Genomic DNA, 26,268 nt, shown 5'->3' with positions numbered 1-26,268 from the left:
TAGTAGTAGTAGTAGTAGTAGTAGTAGTAGTAGTAGTAGTAGTAGTATTATGAACACTATTTAAATGGTGGTGGTGGTGGTAGTAGTAGTAGTGTGAACACTATATAAATGTTAGTGGCAGTGGTAGTAGTAGCAGTATTGTGAACATTATATAAATGCTAGTAGTAGTAGTTGTTGTAGTTTATTATTATTATTTCCCAGGGTAGTTGTGAGGATCCAATGAGCTGGTTGGTTCAGTGCTTTGTAAACTTTAAAATGCTCTAGCAATGTTAGGTATTACCATCATCACTATTATTATTATTAGCTTTTAATCTTCTACATTATATACAGTTTTTCCTGAGGAATGGGTAGGCTTCACCAGACTGCCAAGGGGTCCACAACATAAACAAGGTGCAGACTCTGGACCAGGCCACTTCCTGGCTCAAAAGGGCATAAACGGAGCCCTGAGGTTGACATCAGAGGAGGAGGTGGGAGAAGGGAAAACAGGGAGCCAGGCACTAACTGGGAGGTCGGCAGGTACCCGTAACAAGGATGGGAAAAGGCTGGTGTAAGTTGGGTCTTTGAAGAAGAAAACACATTGATGGCTCAGTCAATCAAACACTTATTAAGGGTTCACCATAGGGCAGCTAGGGGGCGCCACAGAGCACAGGGTCTGAGTCAGGAAGAGTTCAAATCTGGCCTCAGACATTTACTAGCTGTATGACCCTGGGCAAGTCATTGCCTTACCCCTGTTTGCCTCAGTTTCCTCATCTGGGGAAGAAAATGGCAAACCACTCCAGTATCTTCGCCAAGAAAACGCTAAATGGAGTCATGGAGAATTGGACATGATTGAACAACACCTATTTCCAGGTGCTGTGTTAGGTGATAGGCTTACAGAGACAAAAATGAAAGTCTCTGCCCTCCAGGAGCTTATATTCTATCGGGGAAGGCTGTAGGGAATCAGAGCTAAGTTTACACATGCAAGTTTATACAAAATAAACACAAAGTAATTTTTTTAACAAAACTTTATAGGTTTTTTTTTTGTTATTGTTCAGTTGTTTTCAGTTGTGTCTAACTCTTCATGACCCCATCGGGGGTTTTCTTGGCAGAGATATTGGGGTGGTTTGCCATTTCCTTCTCCAGCTCATTTTACAGATGGGGAAACTGAGGTAGACAAGGTGAAGTGACTCGCCCGAGGTCATACCACATTGATGTCCCATGACTGTACAGTTACATACCACACCTTGTGTGGGCCTCTGCTTTATTTCCGGGCCTTTGTTACCATAGAAAGGTAAGCTGTAAAAGCTTCAGTGTATACATGGAGCCTTTCTTTTGGCCAGTGACTTCGCAGGAGCCTGCATTAAGTGCTTACAAAGCTCCAGGCTTTGGGCTGGGTGCTGGGAATTCAAAGACAAGACTTCTATGGTTCCTGCCTTCAGGCAGCTTCCATTTGAGTTGGTCACATTTCACAGTGATCCAGTAAGCATTTTTTTTTGTTTGTTTTTTTTGTTTAGTTTTGTTCTGTTTGCTTTGCAAGGGCCTTCTGTGTGCCTGGTTCTGTGCCATGCCCTGGACATACAAAGACAAAAGTGAGATGATCCGTACCCTCTGGAACTTAGAATCTTGTGTCTCTTCAGCCACAGCTGGATTTTGCCTCGGGTTCCTGTCATTGGGGGCTTACATTACACTCGACTGTGGGGGGAGGTTCCCTACAGAGATAAGAATCCCCCTCTCAACCACAGAATTGAGTAGTTCCCTTCCCTTGAAGAAGGGGGGGAGGGCAGAGCCTCTCCATCCCAGACGGTTGGGCAGAGGACAAATGGGACCAGCTGGTCAACCTTCCTGGATGTAATGGAAGAGTCAGACACCTCTCGATGTTGCCCCAGCTTCTCCCCTCACTCCCCCATCACCCCTTTCCCCAGGGAGAGCATCTTACTGGCCAGACGCTCCACTCATTCTCCGCTCCCGAGGAGACACGGTTCTCTTCCCTTATGGCTGGGGTGGAGAAGGAAGAAATTCTCACTAGGTAAATAAGGGGCAGGTGCAGAAGCAGCAGCCCGTGCCCTCCTCCCTGTGCTAATAAGTAGCAGCTGGCATTTGTATAATGCTGCCCTTTTACAAAGTCCTAGACACCCTTGATCTCACAGCCCCAGGTGGTGTTATCCCCATTTGACAGATGAGGAAACTGAGAGGCTCAGAGCCGTTATAAGCATCACTTCCTTCTAGGCTCGGCCCCAGGTGCTGCCTTCTGCAGAAGGCCTTTCTTGGCGTCCCCCCTCATGCCTTCCGCCCTTCTGTATAAAAACCAGTATGGACTTATCATTTACACATTGTTTTCCCTGTTAAAATGCACGCTTCCTTAAGGACTGGGAATGTTCATCCCTAGCGCCTGGAATGTAGTAAGCACTTAATAAATGCTTGTTTGATTGATGGCCAAAGTCACAGTCAGTAGATCCAGCCTGGAGTGGCACCCTCCCCGGTCTTCTAATCTTGAAAGTGTCCCCATCCCCACTGTCCTGCTGGGCCCCTGTGAGTGCAGGCCAGCGCTCCCACCCCTAAAACCACACGGCTGGGCCAGAATGGCTCTGTGGGCCGGAAGCTGCCTGCCCGTCCCTGCTCCAGCGGCTTCCGGCTGGTCCCTGGGGGAAAGCCCGGCTTGTGATCATGGCCTTCCAGGCTCCTGTCCCGGACTTTTCCCTTCCAGTTTAACTGCATTCACCTCCTGTTACGTCTCCCCGAGCGGGCCCTCGCTGCCCTTATCTGGTGGTTTCCCCCTCTTACAGACAAGCCCTTGTGCAAAACAGTAGTGACAGTAACGGGGATGGTAATGACAACTAGTGTTTGTAGAGCATTGTAAGGTTTGCCGACTGAGATGACAACGTTACCTCATTTGATTCTCATACAAAGCTGGGAGGTGGGTGTTCTGCTTTTATCCCCATTTTATAGAGGAGAAAACTGAGGTTGGAGAAGTTAAATGACTTGCTTAGAGTCACTTGTGTAAGTGACCCTATGAGTGTCTGAGATAGCTAGGTCATGCGGTGGATAGAGCTCTGGACCTGAGTTCAAATGCAGACATTTACTAGCTGCGTGACCTTGGGCCAGTCACTTAACTTCTCTTTGCCTTAATCACTGGAGAAGGAAATGACAAACCAGTTTTTTAAGGGGAAGCTAGGTGGCAAAGGAAATCAGGAAGACTCATCTTCCTGAGTTCAAATCTGGCCTCAGACGCTTATTAGCTGTGTGACCCTGGGCAAGTCACTTCACCCAGTTTGCCTCAGTTTCCTCATCTGTAAAATGAGCTGGAGAAGGAAATGGCAAACCCCTCCAATATCCCTGCCAAGAAAACTCCAAATGGGGTCACGAAGGGTTGGATGCGACTGAAAAATGACTGAATAACAAGGTGTCAGAGGCAGAATCCAAACTCAGGTCTTTCTGACTCCGAGTCCAGCACTGCCCACTAGTGCCTCCCTTTCCCCTCTCACGCCCCTAGGGTATATTCCTCTGGGAGGGTGCCCCTTCTAACTCCACTAGGCTCCAACCACTCCCTTGTGCTTAGATGCAGGCAGTGGGCATTGTTTAAGGGGCCTGACATTGCTAATCCCTGAGGATTTATGCAAAGATAAGCAAAAGATTGTCCCTACCCTCTCACAATGTAGTGGGGCTTACAGCCTACAAACAAATATGTGTATCCAGAGAGAGCACTGACTAAAAGTATGTGTAGAAGAATTTTACACACATACACACACACACACACACACACACACACACACACCTGCGTGTGTGTGTGTGTGTGTGTGTGTGTGTGTGTGTATCATATATACTTATCTGCCTATTTGGGTTTAATGCTAGCCATCTCTAGGGTGGGATGGGGGGGGAGGGGGAAAAAAAGAAATGTACATGATAACTTTGTGTATTTGGAGGGAATAGCGAGTTGTACGTGGCAGATCTGCAGTTTCATGTGCAATCATCTTTTTTATCGTACTGTGTTATGAAAATGCTTGTTTTGTTCCCTGAATTTAAAATAAAAATAAAATTAAAATCTGGTGGAAGCCAGCCACGGAAGCTGGAGGTGGAGAGGGAAGAGAGCCGAGCTTTCCAGGGCAGGGGGAGAGCGGCTCCTGTAAAGACCCGGAGAGGTGGAGATGAGATGTTGTGTGTAAGGCTGCCGCTCAGTGGGAAGGGGGGCTCCAGGGAGAAGACTGGAGAGCTAGGAAGAGACCCCGGCATGAAGACCTTTCAGTGCCACACAGGATTTCATATTTTATCCTGGGGGTGATAGGGAGCCCCTGGACTTCATGAGGGAGGTCCAGACCTACATTTCAGGAATATTACCTTGGCAATGGAGTGGAAGACGGACTGGGAGAGATGTTAGAAGAATATTGGAGTGGTCTCAACAATAGGGAATGAGGCCCTGAAGGAGGGCTCGTGGCCGAGGGGTGGTGCGGTGGATGGCCTTCTGGACTTGGAGTGAGGAGGACTTGAGTTCAGATGTAGCCATAGACAGTAACCTGCTGTGTGACCTTGGGCAAGTCACTTCACCACTGTTTGCCTCAGTTTCCCCATCTGTAGAATGAAGATAATCATAGCACCAGGGTTGTTGTGAGAATCAAATGAGATATTTGTATTAACACAGTGCTATTATTATTATTATCGTCATTATGGCTGTAGGAGTAAAGAGGACGGGGATGTATAGAAGAGATGTTGTAAAGGTAGAAACAGGAAAATTTGGAAATGAATTAAGTGAGAATGAGGAGTCCTGGTGACACCGTGGCTTCAGGCCTAGGTAACTGAGAGGATGGTGTCAGTTAATAAACATTTATTAAGCACCTTCTGTGTGCTGGGCACTGTGCTAAGTGCTTTCTCACTTGATCCTTACCACAGCCCTGGAATGTAGATGCTGTTTATTATTCCCATTTTACAGATGAGGAAACTGAGGCAGACAGAGGTAAAGTGACTTGCCCCAGGGTTGCACAGCTCATAAATGTCTGGGGCCCTGACCCTGAGCCCCGAGCTCCAACCATTGCACCACCCAGCTACCTCTTAGGCGGTATCAGTTTCCTCTGTCCTGGGGTCATTGCCACTAGTCTTACGTTCAGCATCATTGAATGCTTTTGCAGTCATTGTACAAGCTCCTTCACCTCCTTGGGCCTCAGTTTCCTCATTTGTAAAATGAGGGCTTGGGTCAGAGGGCCCCTGAGCTCCCTTGCGGGCTGGGACGCTCAGTCTTCTGTTCCTCCAAATGCCTGGTGTCGGTGCAAGTACGGCACGGGTCGTGTCCCGTGTCAGCCCCCCGCTTCCATTTGTCCAGCCGCTCCATGGTCAGTGGGGGCTCGCTTTTTTATACAGTTGGGTCTTTCGTTCATTTTGGTTTTTTGCAGAATGGCATAGCTCAGTCAGTCAGTGAGCATTTATTAAGTGTCTGCTGTGTTCAAGGCACTCTTCAAAGTGCTGGGGATACAAAGACAGAACTGAACCGGCCCCTGCCTTGGGGGGACTTACAGTCTGCTTGGGGAGGGAATGGACACCCAGATGAGTAAATAGAGGGTAATCTGGGGCAGGGTAGGGAGAGCTCCAGGATCTGAGGAGATCTGAAAGGCTTCTTAGAGAAGGAGGATTTTCGTTGGGACTGAAAGGAAGCTGGGGAGGTCCGTAGTCAGAATGGAGGAGGGAGGACATTCACTCCAGTGATGGGCAGACAGAATGTTCCACCTGGTGCCCAGAGAATGGTGGGTATCATTCATGAAACAGCCCGCCCGGAGGCCAGTCATGGAGGTGGCCTAGGCAGTGCTAAGTTCACCAAACAACCAGGAAGCCAGTGAAGGCAGAGGCTGTGTAGTTAGTAGGTAGAGCACTGGACATGGTGTCAGGAAGACCTGAGTTCAAATCCTGTCTCATACCCTGAATTCCTGCGTAACCACTTAACTTCCTGCTCTGGGCCTCAGTTTCCTTATCTGTTAAATGGGGATAATAGTCCTGTGTGGTATATTGGTAGAATGGAAAAGAGCATTTCTCAGGCTTCCCTGGCCTCCTCTGTAAAACTAAAGGGGTTTTAATCAGATGGTTTTTTTGTTTGTTTGTTTGTTTTTTGTGTGAGGCAATCAGGGTTAAGTGACTTGCCCAGGGTCACACAGTAAGTGTCAAGTGTCTGAGGCTGGATTTGAACTCCTGACTCCAAGGCTGGAGCTCTATCCACAGCACCACCTAGCTGCCCCTCAGGTTCTTTTCTAGTCTGACCTAGATCCCAGATTGGCGGTCATCCGAGATTGGGGCAGGATAGGCAGATTTGAGAATCATTGGCATAGAAGGAGAGGGTAATTAAATCTGTGGGACGTGATGAGATCACCAGGTGGGAGAAGAGGGCCCAGGACCAAACCCTGAGGGACAGGTACGGTTACAGGGCATGATCTGAAGGAGGATCCGACAGAGGAGACAGAGAAGGAGCGGTCAGAGAGGTAGGAGGAGAGAAGGGTGTCCCAAGAACCTAGAGAGAATCTGGGAGGAGAGAGCGCAGTGGTGTCAGAGAGGTCAAGGAGAATGAGAATTCAGAAAAGGCCATTGGATTTGGGAAATAAGATCATTTGTAACTCTGGGGAAAGTGGTTTCAGTGGAATGATTAGGTTGGAAGTGGGATTGTGAGGGGCTAAGATGAGAGAATTTGACCACAAAGGGCAGAGTAACAGAGTGGTAGAGAGGACGGAGGAGACATGGGTGTATTTGTAGATGGTAGGGAAGGAGCCAGTAGAAGGAGAGATTGGGGGAGATGATTGAAGGGGCAGTGTGATGTAGGAGATGGGATGTATTGGGATTGCTTGAGCAGGTAGAGGGATTTGCCTTGGTGAGGAGAAGGAGCACCTCTCTGTGTGAGGCTGGGTGAAAGAGAAGAGACAGTGCAGCAGATAGAGCACTGGCCCTGAAGGACCCGAGTTCAAATCTGGCCTCAGACACTTGACACTTACTCGCTGCATGATCCTGGGCAAGTCACTTAACCCCACTGCCTAGCAAAAAAAAAGAGAGAAGAGAGGCTGAAGGAGGTAGGGAAGAGGGAAGTCTTGTTGAATGGCCTGCATTTTTTCTGTAAAATGCGAGGCAGGGTTCTCCGCTGAGAGGGTGGAGGTAGCAGAAACCATGGGGGGTTTGAAGAGGTATGAGAAGATTTGGAAGAGCAGCCAGGGAATATGAGTTGATAAGGGAGGTAGAGTAGGATTGCCTTGCAGCAGTGAGAGCCCAGTTGAGGTTATATAACAGATTTTGTAGTAGACCCGGGCAGAGCAGCTGGGGATTGTCTCCACCTTTATTCAGCAGCACTTTTTGAAGGCAGGAGTGATCCAAGGCTGAGTTTTGGCTGGAGACTTAAGAGGGCAGGGTAGAGTTGAGCTCGTTCAGCAAGGGTCAAGATGGGGGGGAGGAGGAGAGTGTGATGATTGCAGGGGTGATGATCTGTGAGAGAACTGAGGAGTCTAGGGGATTAGAGCTCCCAGGGTGGACCAGAAGGGCAGGGTCTGGTGTTGGAAGGCCAAGGGAGAGGTGGAATGCTAACAGATGATGACCAGATAAAGGACACAGGGCAATTGGCGATATGATAAGGGGGTTAGGGATTCTGGAGAGGCCATTGTAGAATTGAATCGATTCACCAATGGGACAAGATGGGGAGAAGAGGAAGGAGTAGTTAGTGCAGGAGACATAGCCTGGGAGAGACCTGAAGGACCGGTGGTGCCGCTGAAGAGTAGAGTAGTGTAAGGAAGGCAGAGGGAGAGGTGGAAAGCCAACAGATTATGGTCAGAGAAGAGGATTTGGGAATTCCTGAATAGGGCCATGGTGCATTTGGGGGAAATGACAAGATCCTAGAGTGTGACCATCTTTATGTGTGTTGAGGAGAAGGTCATGGGAAGTGAATCCATTGAGAAACTGGGTGGGTGATGGGCTCGAGGGAGAGTCACTCTGTATTTTGAAGTCTGCTTGTGTGAGGGCAGGAGTTGGGGAGGAGAGAAAGATCGTGAGCCGGGTAACAAGTCCATTGAGGAAGGAAGGGGAGAGACCAGGGGTCTGCAGACTACAGCTAACAGAGTTTTGGTTGGGTGGGAGATAGGCAAAGCAGGAACCTCCATGGAAGAGAGGTTACTGGGGAGGGGGAGTAGCGAGAGAACCTTGGTAGCAGCAGTCTTTCAGCTCCCCGTCTTGATCGGCAAGCCAGGGGGAACTGAGTGAAGGGGCGGCCACTATTGGAAAGGGTGGGCAGGGAGACTGTGCCGTCAGAGGGGATCCAGATTTCAATGCAAGGTGATCTAGTGAATAGGGAGCTCGCCTCAGAGCCTAGAAGATCTGGGTTCAAGTCTCATTTCTGACATATTATATGACCTTGGACAAGTCATTTAGGACTCTCAGTGTCCCAGGCAACTCTAAAACTATTAGGTAATAATAATAATGCCTAGCATTTCTGTAATGTTTTAAGATTTGCAAAGTACTTTACAAAAGTTATTTTAGGGGCAGCTAGGTGGCGTAGTGGATAGAGCACCCACTGTGGATTTAGGAGGACCTGAGTTCAAATCTGGCCTCAGACATATAACACTTACTAGCTGTGTGACCCTGGGCAAGTCACTTAACCCCATTGCCTAGACACACAAATGATATTTTATCCTCACAACAACCCTGACAGGTAAGTGCTATTATTGTATCTACTTTACTGAAGACGAAACTGAGGCAGGCAGAGGTTAAGTGACTTGCCCAAGGTCACGTAGCTATTAAATGTCATGTAGGATTTGAACTCAGGGCTCTTGACTTCAGGTCCCTCAATCTGTCCATTGTACTACCTGACCTCCTAGGAAGAGAGGAAAGAAGGCTGGAAGAAAGGAAAGAGAGAGAAAAGAAGAAAGGGAAGAAGGATGGATGGATGGATTTATTAAGCGATGAATATGTCAAGCACTATACTAAACACGGGCAGGGGCTGATCTTTCTTGCTGAAGGGTGAAATCATGGGTCTGGTCTCTGCCGTTTCGTCACATGTATGGGGCTGAGTATCCCGGATGGCCACATCTCTCAAGAACGCCGTTCCTGAATGGGTTGGTGTTGTGTGTGGAAGACGGTGGGTGACTGTTTTCCTCACTTCCATGCTAGAACACTGGATTTGTTTCCTTTTCAAGGACATCGTGTGGTTTGTCTTCATGGTCCAGAGCCTTACGGTCTGCTGGTTTCTGAAGATCTGCGGGCTTCCGGCTATCGGAACAGTTCTCCTGGTCACTCCTTTCCTCCAGTCATGGAGAGAGTGCTCCCCTCCTCCTCCCCGGGCCCGCCCCCTCCCCTGCACACTTCTCCTGGATCGTTCCTCATTCCCCTCCAGCAGGTTGAGAATGTGGAGAATCTGCATTCCTGTCCCTCACTCGGCCCAAGTCTGAACTTGCTCTATACAGATGGGGAGCAAGTGGCTTTCTCTCAGTGAAAAGTCCCCTGCAGAGGCAGCAGCCGGTTCATTGCCGGACCCCTCTGTACACACCCAGTCTCTCCTTGGAGGGGAAAGGGGGAGATTGATTTTCAGCTTTGAAGTGGGAGGTGGGGAGGAAAGGGAGGGACTTGGAGTAAGGTCTCCAGTGAAACATGGTCCACCGGAGAACACTGAAGCCCCTCCAGAGAAACTCTGGAAAGGAGATGACCAGACAAAATAAATCCTGTATCCCTGCCGTCTTCCCCCTGCCTCCGGGTATCCCTTGCACAGTTTTCACAGAGTTTGGTGATTCGGCCTCTCTTTGTTTTTCCTTCAGAAAAATAAAAGCAAGAAGAAGGGTAAAGATGAGAAGTGTGGGTCCGAGGTGACCACCCCAGAGAACAGCTCGTCCCCGGGGATGATGGACATGCACGGTGAGCCGCCTGCCCTGCTGGGCCCGTGGGACGGGGCCAGGCTCCTCGGGGTAGCACATCACCAACAGGCTTTTTCACATTCCGTACAGAAGGGGGTGGGAGCTGGGCAAGGCCTGGGGTGGATGGGGAGGGAAGGAGGGAAGGAGGAGGCGGCGGTGTCAGTGGTGGAAGGTTCCTGAGCTGAGGACACAGTCAGACTCACCTGGACACTGCCAGAGGCACGGGGGTGGGGCGATACACTTCAAAGGATCATAGACTTAGTTGTTGTCTTATTTATAATAGTTATAATATATAATAATTATAACCATTTATCATAGAGTGCCTTAAATTTTGCAACGCACTTTATAGATATCTCAGTTTGTCCCCATGACAAACCTGGGTGATAGGTGCTAATTATCATCCTCACATTCCAGTTGAGGAAACCGAGGCAGACGGTGGGGAAGTGACTTGCCCACATAGCTAGTAAGTGTCTGAGGCTGGATTTGAACTCATGTCTTTCTTACCAAAGGTCTAGGGCTCTACCTACTGGACTGCCTTGTTTAGAGCTGGAAAGGTCTGTAGAGGTCATTGAGTCCCAATACCTTCATTTTACAAATGAGTAAACTGAGGCCCAGAGAGTTCAAGTGATTTCTCCAGGGTGGCCCAGCTAGTAGGTTTCTCAGCTCTACCCCCCCACCCCTTGCAAGAGACTTGGGGGGAGCCCTGCTTTACTGGGGGAAGGAGGGTGTCTTCAGAAGCCCTTGTCTGAGCTTTGCTGGGCAAAAATCTGTGTATAATCCATTTGTGTGGAGAACCAGACAGGGCCTCATCCAGATAGTGGAGCAGAGTGCCATGACACTTCTTTTTTTTTTTTTTTTTTTTTTTGGCTAGGCAGTGGGGTTAAGGCCCAGGGTCACATAGCTAGTGAGTGTTATGTGTCTGAGGTCGGATTTGAACTCAGGTCCTCCTGAATCCAGGGCTGGTGCTCTATCCACTGCGCCACCTAACTGCCCCATGCCATGACACTTCTTATGGCCATTGGAGGACGTGGGTTCCAATCTCACTTCTGTCATTTGCTACTTGTAATGGCAGACTCGGGGCAAGTCACTTAGGATGAGGAAGCATAGTATTGGATAGAGGATGATCGTAATGTCAGGGAAGCCTCTCTGACACCTAACAGCTGTGTTACCCTGGGCACGTCACTTCCCTCTGGGCCTCAGTTTCTTCACCTGTAAAGTGAAGGGGGTAGACCCTGTGACCTACTTCTGTGGTTCCTCCTAGCTCAGAATCTATGATCTCATGAAGTGACTGGCCCAACTCAAAACACAGGTGAGATTTGAACCCAGAGCCAGCCACAGGTTGGACTGGTTGGTCCTTAGGGCCCTTTCCGCCCTTTGAAGCTGTTTCACCAGTTCATGGTTTTTTTTGAAGTCTGAACTTGGAACTTCCTGCCCACTGTTGGGGAGAGGGAGGGCGCTTGAGTTTTTGATCAGACAGGCTGAGTAGCCCAGGTTATGGGCCCTACCTTGAGCCTTCTCAGCCCAGGCACATCAGATTTACAAGTAAATTGGGTGTGGGGAGGCAGGTTTACTCACTTTACAGAAGTGCCAGCAGCTGGCTTCTTTTCCCTAATGAGCTCCCAGCTGTGCTCCTAAAGCAGGATTCCATTTCAAAGAGCTGTGTTTATAGGCGGCTTTTCAGAAGCCAGGCTCTGTTGCAAAGCAACGTCCATCTGTCCACCTGGGAGGCTTCATCCCACGAAACGTCCCCAGGTGCCAGGTTGCCGTGGGTGATGCAGTGGGGAGAATGTGGGGTTTGGGATTGATGTTCCCTGGGTTCACCAGGACCTGGCTTCAGATTCCAGCTCTACCCCTGGGGGGGGGGTGTGTGTCTGTGTGTATCTGTGTCTGTGTCTGTGTGTCTGTGTGGTCCTGGACAGGTCACCTCACCTGCTGCGCCTCAGCTACCTCATGGGTTGGAGAAAGATGAATTCTGGCTCTCAAATCTTAAAGCATCCTTCGACGCCAGCAGGTCCCCCAGAGAAATAAGTTGAGGAAGAGACGGTCCTCAATGGGAAAAATCATCCCTGCCCCTCACACACCTTGTTATGAGTCTTGCCTTCTTAGAGGCATCTAGGTACCAAAGTGGATAAAGGGATGGACTTTGAGCCAGGAAGACCTGAGTTCAAGTTCAGCCTCAGACACTAACTATGTGACCTTGGGTGAGTCGCATCACCTCCACCTGTCTCAGTTTCATCATCTGTAAAATGGGGGTAATGATAACCCCTACCTCCTAGGGTTGATATAAGGAAGAAATGAGATCTTTGTAAAGTGCCCTGCAACCCTCAAAGTCACTATGTAAATGTTAGCTGTTGTCATTCTTGTGGGTGGGAGGCATTGTGCTATATGGAGACAAAGGACCTGGGTCCAAACCCCAGCTCTGCCTGGGAGACTTTGGTCAAATCACTTTACTTGGTCTTCTCTGGGCCTCGGTTTCCTCCTCCTCTTCATAATAAGGAGGTTGGACCCGACTTCTAAGGGCCTTCCCAGATTTTAAATCTATGATCCCGTGAGTTTCAGTGACCAGTAAGATTTCAGATTTTAGAATGACAAAGAGCAGGGAAGGGAGGTAGTCCCCAGCACAGTAGCCTTTTTCTTTTCTTGTTTTAGTGAAGCACTTGGGGTTGAGTGACTTGCCTCGAGTCACACAGCTAGTGAGTGTTATGTGTCTGAGGCTGGATTTGAACTCGGATCCTCTTGACTCCAGGGCCGGTGTTCTTTTCGCTGCGCCACCTAGTTGCCCCACCTATTCCTTTTCCGAAGTTGCCCCTTTGCACCCTGACCTCCCCAGATAAGACAGGGACCTCCCTCGCAATTGCATGGGTCAAAACAAATGAAGGAAAGAGTCCTGGGTGAGTTCGTACATAGCAGGAAGCTTTGGGGAGACTCTCTCTTCCTAACAGGGCTCCCTGGCTCTTGGACGGCAGGTTTCACAGGGATTCTGCCTTTGCTGCAAGTCTTTCTCATTCTCCCCATCTTTCCCCCTGCCCAGATGACAACAGCAACCAGAGCTCCATAGCCGATGCATCACCGATTAAGCAGGAGAACAGCAGCAACTCTAGCCCCGTGCCAGAACCGAACTCGGCAGTGCAGGGGGATGGCCCTGAAGCGAAGTCCGACGAGGTCCACGCGGAGCCTAAGGAGCAAGCTGGATCAGAAGGTAGATGCCCCGTGCTTCCGTCATCCCTCCCCCAGGCATCCTTCCCCTCTCTCGTTGGAGTTGTCTTCTACTCAGGGGTGATTTCTAGTCGCCTAGGACCAGGAGGGCATCTGAGTGTCTTCGCTGTAGGCTGGAATGCACTGGCGGGGTGGGGTGGGCTGGGGTGGGCCTGCGGGGCAGGTTTCACCTTCATTACATCCGGAAGGAGTGACATGATTTTATTTTTCCTAGTAGAGCCGTAGCAGTGGTTACCGAAGTTACCAGGGAGCTCCGTGCCAAAACATACGATGCTTGTTCTTCTGAAATGTCTGTTGTGATCAGACTTCTGCCTTTGGACTGTTAGAAGGGCTGTGGTCCTGTCCCCGAGGGCCTGCAGAGGGCTGGAGTTCACTGCATGCATTGGGCAGTGACCACAGAGGCTGTTCAGTTCTAGTGGCTGGTAGCTGGCCTTGCTTTCTGCCTGGTCATGAATTAAACTTGCCTCGGGCAGGCATAATTCTTTGGTCATGAGATTTTGCACAGTCCAGTTGGAATTCTGAGGTTGTGGAGTGACTCCAAAGAGACTAGTGATGTCATTGCTGAAATTAGCTCTTTTTAAAAAACAAATTAAATTGCAAATGTCTCTGAGAGTATTTCATGATTTAGTTGGGGGAGGATGGGAAGGCAACGTTTTCTGAGCTGACGTGGTCCGATTTGGGACTGGCTTGAGTGGGGAGGGAGCGGCCAGGATGCTGTGCCATTTTGGATGGCTTTTCAGGCCAGGTGGGTGAGGTCTTTAACAAGGTAAGTGAGACCGTGCACTGTAACAGAGGCGCCCCTAGCTTTCTCTCCTGTGCTTGTACAAAGACCTGCAGGAGCCTCAGACAGAATAAGGATAAGCAGAGCACAGGAGCTTCAGTAAGCCCCTTCATCTACCCCGGGGCTGCACAAAAGGCAGCCGGAAGTTTGTGATAGGCGATGGGAAAGGGGTCCCACCAGAAAAGCCAGTTCAAGGTCCAGCAAGTAAACAAACTTGAAGCCTGCCAGCACAAATCAGAGACCTGCCAGGGGCACCTGAAACCTGTTGAGCTCCGTACCTGGGGGCAGGAAGAGTGCTCAGACAGGGAACTCCAGTGAAGTCAGAAACGCAGTGAGCTCTGACCCAGGATCCAGCAGCACCCGGCAAAGGTGTCTGAGGGGGCTGGAGACTTCAGCACTCTGACCAGAGACCCAAGAAGACCCTGAAGACGGCTGCGCTCTTAGTGCAGACATAGCCTTGGAGGCAGAAGTCGGTGGCCAGAACCCAGGACCTCCAAACATCCCTTCCGGGGGTGTAGGAACGAGCCCAAAGATGGAGCTCAAGTACTGAGGCTAGAGATGGGATTGAGCAGAAGAAATCACCAAATACTTTGAAGAACTTTTAGGGATCCAGAGGTATCCGGCAGACAAGCCAAGGAATAGAAGAGGAGAGGGTAAGCCTTGGAGTTTTGAAAAATGACTCTACCACAAAGAAGAAACTAGATGAAGGAATAGCTGGATGAAATGAAGAGAGGGCTAAAAAGTGAATTTAGAAGTAAGAAATAGGGAACAGCTAGGTGGCACAGTGGAAAGAGCACCGGCCCTGAGGTCAAGAGAACCTGAGTTCAAATCCGGCCTCAGACCAAATACTTGACACTTACTAGCTGTGTGACCTGGGGCAAGTCACTTAACCCCAAATGCCAAGGGAAAAGAAAGAAAGAAAGAAAAGAAATAAGAACTCTGGAGCAAAGAATTGGAAGGAAAAGAAATAGCTTAGAACAGATGGTCGAAAACTATCTAAGTAATGTACTCCCGCAAATTAGAATGAAGCAAATAGAAGTTACCGATGCCGTGAGACAACAAGAAACATTAGAACAAAATCAGGAGAGTGATAAAATGGGAGAAAATGTAAAATATCTGTTATTAAAGACATTTGACCTGGAAAACTTTGACCAGGCCAAGGAGAAATAATTAAACAATATGCAGACTCCCAGAAAACTTAATTATCTTCCCCCCTCCCCCAAAAATGCCTAGGCACCATATTTAAATGTCATAAATGAAAACTTCCTAGATCTGTTAGAAGCAGAGGGCAAAGTAAAAATTGAAAGAATCCACAGGTCACCTCCTGAAAGAAACTGTAAAATGAGTGGCAGCATGTTGTCATGGAAAGATCTTTGAATATGTGACTCTGGGCACTCATCTCCCTGATCCTCAGTTTCCTCAGCTTTGAAATGGGGCTAGCCAAATGAGGCTATCTGTCAGGCACTTTGCCAGACTCAGAGATCTTCACAACTGTGAGGGGTAGGTGCTATTTTTCTCCCTATTTTACTGTTGAGGAAACTGAGGCATACAGAGGTTAAGTGACTTGCCCAAGGTCATACAGAGCTAGTAAGCCTGGATTTGAGCTCAGGTGTTTCCTGACTCTAGGCCCAGCACTGTATCCTCTGTATCACCTGCCTCGTTCTGTGCCAGCTTCTGTGCTAAGCTCAGAGCACAGCAGACACATGAGCCGATGCTGTTGTCATCCTCACCATGGAGGCGGGGGCACTGGTGCCCAGGTGTCTGAGGGAGGCCTGCCTGGGCACCCCTCCTAGACCTCCCCCACTCTTGTGTAACTTCACAGGGCCTCAGTTTCCCTAACTATAAAAGAGGGACAGGAGTAGCACTTGTGGGAATCAAATGAGATAATATTTGTAAAGCACTTAGCATGGTGCCTGGGTGCCTGGCCACCTGATGGCCTCCTGCATTCTGAAACAACCTCCAGGAGCACTGTTTTGTTAAGGGGTTGGGCAGGAGTGAAGATTCCAGGCGGCTGCTGTACTTAAGGCTCCTTCCTGCCTCTGGGGGGGGCGTTCCCGGCTGGGCTGCCCCTAGGGTCGAGCTCCCAGTGATAGGATCAGCAGGCTCTCCTCCCCAGCAGGCTCTAATGTAGGCTTCCTCACCCTTCTCAGCAGGATAACAATGACGGGTCAGGGAGCAGAGAAAGAGAAAGCCAAAGTCGCCTGAACAAACCCAGGCCAGGAGCCTCCCTCCATCCTGATTTCTTCTAGGTCGTGGCCTAATTTCTTTCAAGATCTGGGTTCTTTTATTTGTCATGAGGTGTTGGAGAGACATACCACTTACGGTAAAATAGAGCAAGTGCCTGGGTGACCTTGGGCAGTTCCCAGGAGGCCTCAGTTTCCTCATCTGGAAAATGAGGAATTTAGTGTTGAGCTAGTTGGCCTGACAGAACCAGATTAAAATCTAATTGGAAAGGGTTTAATAAAAATACAATAAAATGCAGGCCCATAGTAGGGCTTGGACCTCAGGTCTGCTGACTGCCCATATCCACTGAGTCACACTGCCTGTCTATAAACAAGAATCGTTGTCCATATTCACCAGGATGGGGTGCAGAAGCAGGCTGGGGCCTTTTCAGGGCACCTGCATAGCGTCCCCTCACCACTGAGCAGATCACTGGCCACGTGCTGACCTTGCCTTAAGCTTGTTTACCGGTGAGTTTGGTGAATGACATAATGTCCGTGCACCCGCGTACTAAATTTAGGTTTCAGGAAAGTAATTTGCTCTGAGCGAGTTCCAACGTCAGGTGGATGAAACTAAAGGGGGAGGCTGCCAGTGAGCAGGCAGGACTGAGGCTCCACTGAACCCTTCTGGACGTTGGGCCCCAGGCCTTGAAGCATCATCTTCGGACCCTGAGGCCCTTTCCAGGAGAGAGCTTTAAAACCTGGACTGGAGCACCTGGCTTCCTCTTTCATCCATAACATTCTTTTTCTTTTCCCACCTCAGGTGAGTGCCCACTATGGGATAAAAGTAGAGACTCAGGAAAAGCTAGGTGGTGCAGTAGATAGAGCTCTAGCCTTGTAGTCAGGAGGACCTGAGTTCAAATCCAGCCTCAGACACTTGATACTTACTAGCTATGTGACCCTGGGCAAGTCAGTTAACCCCAATTGCCTCACCAAAAAGCAAAAAAAAAAAAGTAGAGACTCAGGTCTTTTTTCTTTTCAAAAATTTTTTTAAAAATCTGACCTTAAACAAGAAACAGAGCATTTCTATCTACACAGCAGAACACAAAAAGGGGACTTAAATGAAACTGTTCCTCTCCATTTCATACTGTCAGTCAAAAATACTTAAGTGCCTACTATGTGCCAGGCTAACCTCTGGGGATACAAAGAAAGGCAGGAGACAATCCCTGCCCTCAAGGAGCTTATAATCTAACGGGGGAGATAGTATACAATCAGTTATGTAGAAACAAACTATAGACAGGATAAATTGGAGATCATCCATAGAGAGAAGGCACTGAGATTGAGAGGATTTGGGAAAGGCTTCTCGTAGAAGGTGGGATTTTAGCTGGGACTTGAATATGAAGAGGAAGAGCATTCTGAGCATGGGATACAGCCAGTGAAAATGCCCAGAGCCGAGAAATTGAGTGTCTTGTTCATGGAGCAGCCAGAGTGTTGGAAAGTAAGGTGTGAGAAGAGTGGAAAGGTTCGGAGGGCGCTGGGTTACGAAGGGCTTTGAATGCCAGTCAGAGGTGACAGGGAGCCACTGGCGTTTATGGAGGAGAGGAGTGACGTAGTCAGACCTCAGCTGTAGTAAGGTCGATGGCAGATGAATTGGTATAGAGAGATGCAGGGAGACCAATTAAGGCATAAGGGAATGAGGGCCCAGACCCATGGGTAAGTATATATAATAATTCTACATATTATTTCAAAACTATCTCACTTATCTGTGATTTCTGAGGGAAGGTGATTCTTTAAGAATCTTTATGCATTTTTGTTGGGAGTTTTTTTTTAATTTAAATTGTTCTTCAGTGAATAAAAATCCATTTTTTCCTTTCTTCTCTCCCTCTCCCCCCTCATTGAAAAACAAAGATAAATCTTTGTAACAAATATACATATTCAAGCAAAACAGATCACCACATTTGCCTTGTCTAAAAATTCATACCTCACCCTGCACCTGGGGTGTGTAGCATGCTTCATCACTGTCCTCTGGAGTCCTTGATGTGTATTTAAAAACATATTTCAGTGGCCCTCCTTTTTTGACGTCAATCTTGCTAATTCCCTCCCTCCCTCAATAAAAAAACAAGGGAGAAAAGCTCCTTGTAACCATAGGTGGCAGAGTCAAACAAAGTGAATCCACACAGTAACCATGACCAAAAACATATGGGTCTTTCCTGGGACCTTTTTTTTTTGGCTGGGCAGTGGGGTGAAGTGACTTGCCCAGGGTCACACAGCTAGTAAGTGTTATGTGTCTAAGGCCAGAATTGAACTCAGGTCCTCCTGAATACTGGGCTGGTGCTCTATCCTCTGCACCACCTAGCTGCCCCATGGGACCTTTTTCTAACATAAATATACACTCATATGCACACAGAGAGCTTCCTATCTGGCCTTTCTTTCCTCTCCCCAGAAATGGCCCTCAGAGGTGAGCAGATGGAACCCAACCATGAGCTGGGCAGGGCAGTAGCAGCCAGAACAGGGAAGCCACACAAAGAGAGGAAAGACAGGCTTCCGTTCTTCCTGGGTGGATCCTAATCTGGAAAGCCAATGATTATCAGCCTCCTCGATATTTTAAGCCTTTGTCCAAGGCTAATCACCTCTTTGGTAAGAAATTGTCCCAGTGTGAAAAGCCCATCCATCCCACAAAGTTGGGCAGGAATGCTTTGTTTTGATAATAACCTGGAGAGCCTAGTGCACCATTGAAAGGAAGCTAGTATTTTCTATAGGACCCTTGGAAGCATTTAGGTAGAAGTTGGCCTGGGAAAGGAGGGGCCAGACTTCTCAGGAAATCCAGGACCAATAAAGGAAGCACCACACCTGCTTGCCACCCCTAGATAGTAAGGTAACTAACTGTGTCAAAATATCACACCCAGTGTAGATAAGAGTTATAAAGGTTTTACTGATACCTTTTGTCCAGTAATTTCTTAATATACTACTCTCTACCCCCTAGTACCTTCCCTAGAAACTAAGAAAAATAGGCAAAACCAACTGATACTGGGTTCACATGACAGACAGTATGTGCAGCATTCTGTACCTGTATCACCTCACCTCTCTACCTAGAAACAGGTAGATGTGCTTCACAGGGGCTTTTAACCTCCATTGTGTTGCTGGGCAGTCTGACAAAATCTATAGACTCCTCAGAATAATGTTTTTAAAATGAAAAAATAAAATACAGAATTACAAGGGAAACCAGTGATACTGAGATAATGATGTGATTTTTTTTCCCCATCTAAGTACATGGGCCTCCTGAAATCTAACTGTAGACCCATTGTTCTAGAGAGATCAAAACCTTTTGCTACAGTTTCAGCAGATATTTATTGAGTATCTACTGTGTGCCGAGTAATGTGCTGAACACCAGAGAGGAGGGAAATACAAAGTTAAGATAGAATGAGTGTTAAAGAAAAGAATGCTGATTTTGGAGTCAGGATCTGATGCTTAACGGGTGTAACACTGGGCAAATTACTTCTTCCATGGGCCTCAGTTTCCTCATCTGTAAAACAAGAGGCTCAGACTGAGGCCTGCCATCCCCAACGTTTCCATGACTTTGCTCATTCGCTCAATGACCCCTTAAGTCCCTTCCTGCTCCACATGCACAATCCTGCCTCTGTCCCTGCACTACAGCTAACAAGTCTGTAGGAGGGAGGAGGAGATAAGACACAAACCTAGATAAACTATAATCCATAATATTACATGGCAAGAGAGCTTCAGGAAGGCATAGACCTCCTTGGGTGGGTTTACAGAACATAGACAAATTGCCCAGGATGGGCCAGCATAGATGGTTGTGATCTACCAGAATTGAAAGCCCCCATCAGCGAGGTCACAGACTCACTGACGTGTCAAAGAAATTCCCTTAGAAAGTTACAAAAGCTAAGAGCTCTCAGAGGACTGAAGGGAGGTGGTGTTGCAGGCGAGAGGTGGATTGTGGAAGGCTTCCTGTAAGAGGTAGCCTTTAACACGATGTTTAAAGATTGGCAGGAATTCACCAAGGAGAGAAGAGTGAAGAATTTCACCACAATGAAATAAAGGAAATCAGACTAAACCACCATACACAGCAGTATAAATAGAAAAAAAAAACCCAAATGCTGTCTAATTATGATTGATGACCAAGGTTGACCTCAGAAAAGAGAGAGCATGCCTCTTCATTCTTTGCAAAGCTGGGGGGCACTATGGGCTTGGAATACAGGGTATGCTATCAAACTCCTTTGGTTAATTTCACTGAATTGTTGGTTTTATTTCACCTTTTGTTAATTCTCGGTTGCAAGGTTTGGACCTCTGGAGATGACGGAAGGCATAAATTCATAGATGAAGATAGTGTGTAAACAAAACACCATTAAAAATGTTTTCAGTGAGTCAACAAACATTTATTGAAATAGCACTTCCTTTGTGCCAAAGAAAGGGAAAACCAGTCCCTGCCCACAAGGGGCTTCCATTTTAACAAGGCAGTAAGTCAAGTCTACAGGCATTTTTTTTTTTAAAGAGCTTACTACTAAGTGCTGGGGATACTATGAAAATAACTAGGCACCCATAGAGAATAGATGGAAAATAACCTGAGAGGGGAGGGCTTCCTGCAGAAGGTGGGATTTGATGGAATCCAAGGAGGCTGGGAGGGAGTGGTCCCAGGCATGAGTGACTGCCAGCAGCAAGGCCCAGACCCTGGAGAGGGTGGGTTATACAGGAGGAGCAGGGAAGAATCCCATGTTACTTGCTCATAAAGGACATGAGTGAGAGAAAAGACTGGAAGGGGCTGGGTTATAAAGAGTTTTTAACCAGAAGGCCCTCCAGGGGGCAAGGAAGGTGAGAACCAGGACCCAGAGATACTAGGGGCCAACTGATTCAGCCTTCTGACCATAGAGAAGGCCCCTGACAAAGGATCTGTAGGTGTGAACCCCAAAACTTAGCATCTGCTAGCGAGCAGGGACATGAGAGCAGTTTGTCTGACCAGCCAAGCAGCTCTTAATTGCAAGAGAGATCAGTGGAGTGAATGATGGAGTAACTCCTTAAAACTAGTTCTTAATTACTATACACCCACTGGTGGGGAGATGCCGGCAAACCTTTAGTGTAAGCCAGTGGTTGCAGTCACTTGCCTGCCTCTCTGGCACTGGCCACATCTGCCAAGGAGGCCAGGCCCCTGCACTAGCCCGGAGGACCCTGGACAGCTGCTAACACACAAGGCCATCTATGCATGTAGCAAGATGGGTAGAGCCCAGGAGTTAGGGGAGCTGGGTGCAAACCCCAACCCAGACACTTGGTATCTGGGTGACCCTGGGCAAGCTACTTCACCTTCCTAAGCCTCAGTAAAAAAGAAAAAAAAAAATCTGTAAAATGGGAGGAATGTATAATACCTGTAGTCCCCATATCTGAGGGTGACAGTGGTGAGGTGAGGTTCAAATAAAATAACATGGAAGATTTGTAAACTTCATTTTTTTCAGGCAGTTAAGTGGCTTGGTATAAAGGTTCTTAACTTTGTATACTCTGTTAAAACTCGGGACCCCTTTTCAAATTTTGTAAATCCATAAAATACCTAGGATTACAAAGGGACAGTTATCTAAGCATCTTTTACAAAAAAATTCATAAACTCATACATATATATATATATACATAAAAGAGTCCATCTCTTACAGAACTACATAGCCCTTCTGAGTAGAAATTGAGGCTGGAACTGCTGCCACCACGGCTGCAGCCTCTGTGTCCACTAGGTGGTGCTGGCCTCAAGCCATTGGAGAAAGTGGAGCTGGGCTGGGAGAAGGCACGTGTCTCTGGGGGAAACTAGACGCCTTTGTTCCTGACTTTGTGACTTGGGTCTCTGGGCTCTAGGAGAAAGAGCAGAATATTCAGCCACGCTGCCCGGAATGCACACAGTCAGGCGGAGAGGTCAGCCGAGCTGGGGCCTGCCTGGTAGACCTTGCAGCTGTTTGGGATGGACCACCCTGGCAATGGAAGGGGAGCCTTCAGAACCCTGAAGTTGGGTTTTGTCATTGGGGCACCCATGACCGCTGGGTGGGGGTGGGCCTCCTGCTCCTTGGCTGTCAGGGCAGAATGAGGCATCCAGTTCCAGGCAGGGCCAGTGTGTGGATTTTTTTTGCTTTACCGTCTCTATTGTGGAACTTATTGTTCCAGAAGAAGCCAGGCACTTATAAATGAATGAAAAAGGGAGTTAGCAGCAGCAGAAAAACACCCATGATGATTACCACCCTGTAAGTAAAAAGAGGCATCTTGGATAGAGCGCTGGGCCTGGAGTCATGAAGACCTGAGTTCAAATCCAGCCTCAGACACTTCCTAGCTGTGTGACTTGTCCTCTGTTTGCCTTGATCCGCTGGGGAAGGAAATAGCACACCGCTCCATATCTTTGCCAAGAAAACGTGATGGTCCATGGGGTCATGAACAGTTGGACTCAACTGAACAGCAACACAACTAAAAAGAACCGAAACATACGAAACTAAACAAAGTAATTATAATAACAAAGTTAGTCACTGTAGACAACGAGGTGGTTCAGTGGATAGAGCTGGGGACGTGGAGTCAGAGAGACCACCCTGCGTCAGGCTCTTACTAGCTGTGTGACCCTGGGCAAGTCACTTAACCGGCATGCCTCAGTTTCCGCATCTGTAAAATGGGAACACTAATAGCACCCACTTCACAGGGTCATTGTACGAATCCAAAGAGATAGCATGTCAGGTTTTGCAAACCTTAAAGCTCTATAAAAATGCTGCCATTTTTTGTGAATAAAAAGAGATATGAAAGTACACCTCCATCCCTGTCTTGGGGAGGGGGGGGAGGTGACTTTTTTAAAGTGCCCACTGTGCTAAGTACTTTACAAACGTCTCATTTGACATACATCTAAGATATACACGTTTGTGTAATTGTTGGTTAGCTTTGTGGAGCTGGTTTTTTAAAAATTTTTATTTTTTAATCAGGGTTAATTTTTCTAGTCAGGGAGAAGGACCATTTGGTCATAAGGGTGGCCCCTCTGAGTGCAGACAGATGAGTGTTGACTTCTTCCTGTTGACCTTCCTGACTGCTTACTCTGGACCAAAGGGGCCAAAACCTCTCTTAGCTATCCTCCAGAACCGGAGGGAAGCCCCTGATGGATGGTTGGAAGGAAGGTGTCGCCTTCCCAAACAGACAGACTTTGGGTATGGTTAGATTGTGGACCCTCGGCCAGCGTGTTTGACAACAGCTACTGTCTTTTCTTTGTTTCCTTCAGATACTTCTGATGAGCAGAATTCACAGTCCTCGATGGAAAATTCAATGAACAGTTCAGAGAAAGTCGAAATGCAACCCTCTGGGGACAACAGTATAACCACAGAAGCATCAAATAACTCTCAGGTACTCACCTCCAGACGCAGAAGGGCAGCCAAGTTTCCCAGTGGGTCTTTTGTTTGGGGCAGAGGAGGGAGGCGGGCACACTAAAGAGGCATTATTCACCTTGATTTTTATCACTATCTGACGTCAAAGTGACCCCAGTGCTAAGTCAAACACTTCAGTGAGTCCTTTATTTGTGTCTTTTTTTTTTTCCCTTTTTCTCTTTGTACTTTGGTCTGAAGTATAAAGAAGCTGTCTCTTATCAGGTGGCACAATGGGTAGAGTGCTGGGCCTGAAGTCAGGAAGACCTGAGTTCAAATTCAGCCTCAGGCACTGACTAGCTATGTGACACTAGGCAAGTCAGTCTGCCTCAGTTTCCTCATCTGTGAAATGGAGGTAACAACAGCATCTTCCTCCCAGCATTCTTGTTGTTAAAAATATTTGTAAAGCACTTTGCAAACCTTAAGGCACTATACAAATACAAACTGTTGTTAGCGTTATTAGTATTATCATTCCTGTGGGTCTGGTAAACCCAAACCTCCTCCTCTAGAACTGGTCAAAACCAAGAGCTCTCAGGTCATTCATTCAAATGATAGAGCCCAGGAAACTTCCTGGGCCTTGAGAGTAGTTGTTGAATCTTAACTCTAGAGTCTATCCTGACCAGACAGCCTGGGCATCGTGGCTAGAGCAGGGGTTCATCACCTAGGGTCCGTGTACTTGTGGTTTTAAAGGTTTTTTTGTTTTGTTTTGTTTTTTGGAGGCATTTGGGGTTAAGTGACTTGCCCAAAGTCACACATCTAGTGTTATGTGTTTAAGGCCAGATTTGAACTCAGGTCCTCCTGACTCCAGAGCCGGTGCTCTATCCACTACGCCACCTAGCTGCCCGGCAGTCTGGTGAAGACCCTCCTCAGAAAAAGTTCTTTTAGAGGCAGTCTCTAGAGGTCTTTCTGACTCCTGGCCTGGCACTCTATCCATTGTACCACCTAACTGCCTCTAAAAGAACTTTTTCTGAGGAGGGTCTTCACCAGACTGCCGGGCAGCTAGGTGGCGTAGTGGATAGAGCACCGGCTCTGGAGTCAGGAGGACCTGAGTTCAAATCTGGCCTCATAGTAGCTGTGTGACCTTTGGCAAGTCTCTTAATCTCTGTTTGCCTCAGTTTCCTCATCTGTAAAATGAGGTTACTAAAGCACCTACCTCCCAAGATTGTTGTAAGAATCAAATGAGATAATATGATGCACACAAAGTATTTTGTAAATCTTTAAAGCACAATATAAATATCAGCTGTGATTATTAACCCACAAGTCTCTCCTTTGAAATCACAGTGTGCTCACCTAAGGCAGCCAAGGTCCTGAAAGTATTTGAAACTCCATCTAGCAAAAATACTTTCCCTTCACTGAACCTTTCCTCAGTTTATAACAGTCCAAGATTGTGAGACTTGGGCCTTTTCTTCTTTTTTTTTTTTGCCTCTTTTTTCCTTTCTTTTTTCTTTAGATTAAAAAAAATTGATTTTATTTTTCTATCCCCTTAATTTCCTAATATGCCTTGGCCCCAACACTTCAGCAGAGCCACCCACCTCTGCAAAGGAGGGAGGGAGGTGAATTCTTGTCTCTTCTTTTGGGCCATTTCTAAGAGACCCCTTGGTAGAATACAGATTACAGCAGGATTTAAAAGAGTCCAAAGGCGTCGGTTCAAGTTCAGTTCTGACACTAATTGGTGTCCATAGACAAGTCACTTGACCTTTTGGGTACCTCACTTCCCTCATCTGTAAAATAAGGATAAAAATCCCTTCACAGGGCTGTCGTGAACACTGTGTTGTTATCTCAACTGAGATAATTTGATTAGAGGTATTTATTGTGTTTTTATTTACTCCGGAAATCAAAATCATATGGAAAAAAATTTCACAAGAGAGAAATAAACATCGAAATGTAAGACACTTTTATCTATATTTTTATAAGTAGCAAAGCAGAAGGTAAATAATGAGTTATCTTAGGGTCATCCAGGCTCATAGACATAGAGCCAGCAGGGACCCCAGAAGCCCATTACACAGATGCACATACTGAGGCTCAGGTGAAGTGATTTACACCCAAGATTAAACAGATAACAAGGAACAGTCAGGACTGGGGTATATGTGGGAGAATGGGAGAGGAGACACAGGGAGGGGGACACGGACTTTGATTTTCCTAAAAGCAAATAATTTTTGAAGCCCCTGAAAAATATACACCACTAGGATTCTCTTCTGATTCCTTGTGGCCTGGAGTTTTGCAACTCTGGTCTCTTCAAAGCTTTGTCCCCAGAGAAAGCATAAACTTTGCGGCTGGATACCCTACTGCGTAATAAAGAATTGGGGTACAGAGGCAGCTAGGTAGCGCAGTAGACAGAGCACCAGCTCTGAAGTCAGGAGGACCTGAATTCAAATCCGGCCTCACACCAAACACTTGATACTTACTAGCTGTGTGACCCTGGGCAAGTCACTTAACCCCAATTGCCTAAAAAAAACCCAAAAAAACAAGAATTGGGGTATAGCCCCTTCCATGTATCTCTTTTACAGGGACCTTAGTTTAGCTGAGTCAGTTGGTTTGTTTTTCCACGTTTCAAATTGTGTGTGTGTGTGGTTTTTTTTTGTTTGTTTGTTTTTGTTTTTTTTAAATGAGGCATTTGAGGTTAAGTGACTTGCCCAGGGTCACACTGCTAGTGATTGTCAAGTGTCTGACTGCAGATCTGAACTCAGGTCCTCCTGACTCCAGGCTGATTCTCTAGTCCCTGCGCCACCTAGCTGCCCCCACATTTCAAGTTTTTTAGTGATGTGACAAAAGTTTTAGGGTAGATTGTACAAATCAGAACATTTAATTACACTGAAATGAGCATTGTATTTGCTTCCTACTGTATTAAGCAAATCTGAATATCTTGTGCCCCAAAGGACAGGCCAGGGATTCTGCAAGGTCCAGTCTCAGCA

At 47.4% G+C, this 26,268-nt stretch overlaps 1 protein-coding gene across 1 annotated transcript in view; it reads left to right on the top strand.

Annotated features, from left to right (window-relative positions):
• BCL7A (BCL7A, BAF complex component) overlaps positions 1-26,268 on the top strand; it is a 32,244-nt gene that overhangs the window by 5,091 nt on the left and 885 nt on the right. Inside the window, exons 4-6 of the mRNA XM_027853520.1 lie at positions 9,732-9,828; positions 12,859-13,026; positions 23,218-23,339. Of these exons, the coding sequence (XP_027709321.1) occupies positions 9,732-9,828; positions 12,859-13,026; positions 23,218-23,339 (387 nt within the window). The remainder of the gene's footprint in view (positions 1-9,731; positions 9,829-12,858; positions 13,027-23,217; positions 23,340-26,268) is intronic.

The sequence above is a fragment of the Vombatus ursinus genome, unplaced genomic scaffold (genome assembly GCF_900497805.2).
Source record: "Vombatus ursinus unplaced genomic scaffold, bare-nosed wombat genome assembly UNPS02009994.1, whole genome shotgun sequence".
Classification (NCBI taxonomy): domain Eukaryota; kingdom Metazoa; phylum Chordata; class Mammalia; order Diprotodontia; family Vombatidae; genus Vombatus; species Vombatus ursinus.
The sequence above is the reverse complement of the archived record's forward strand: the minus strand, read 5'-3'. Positions and strand labels throughout refer to the sequence as shown.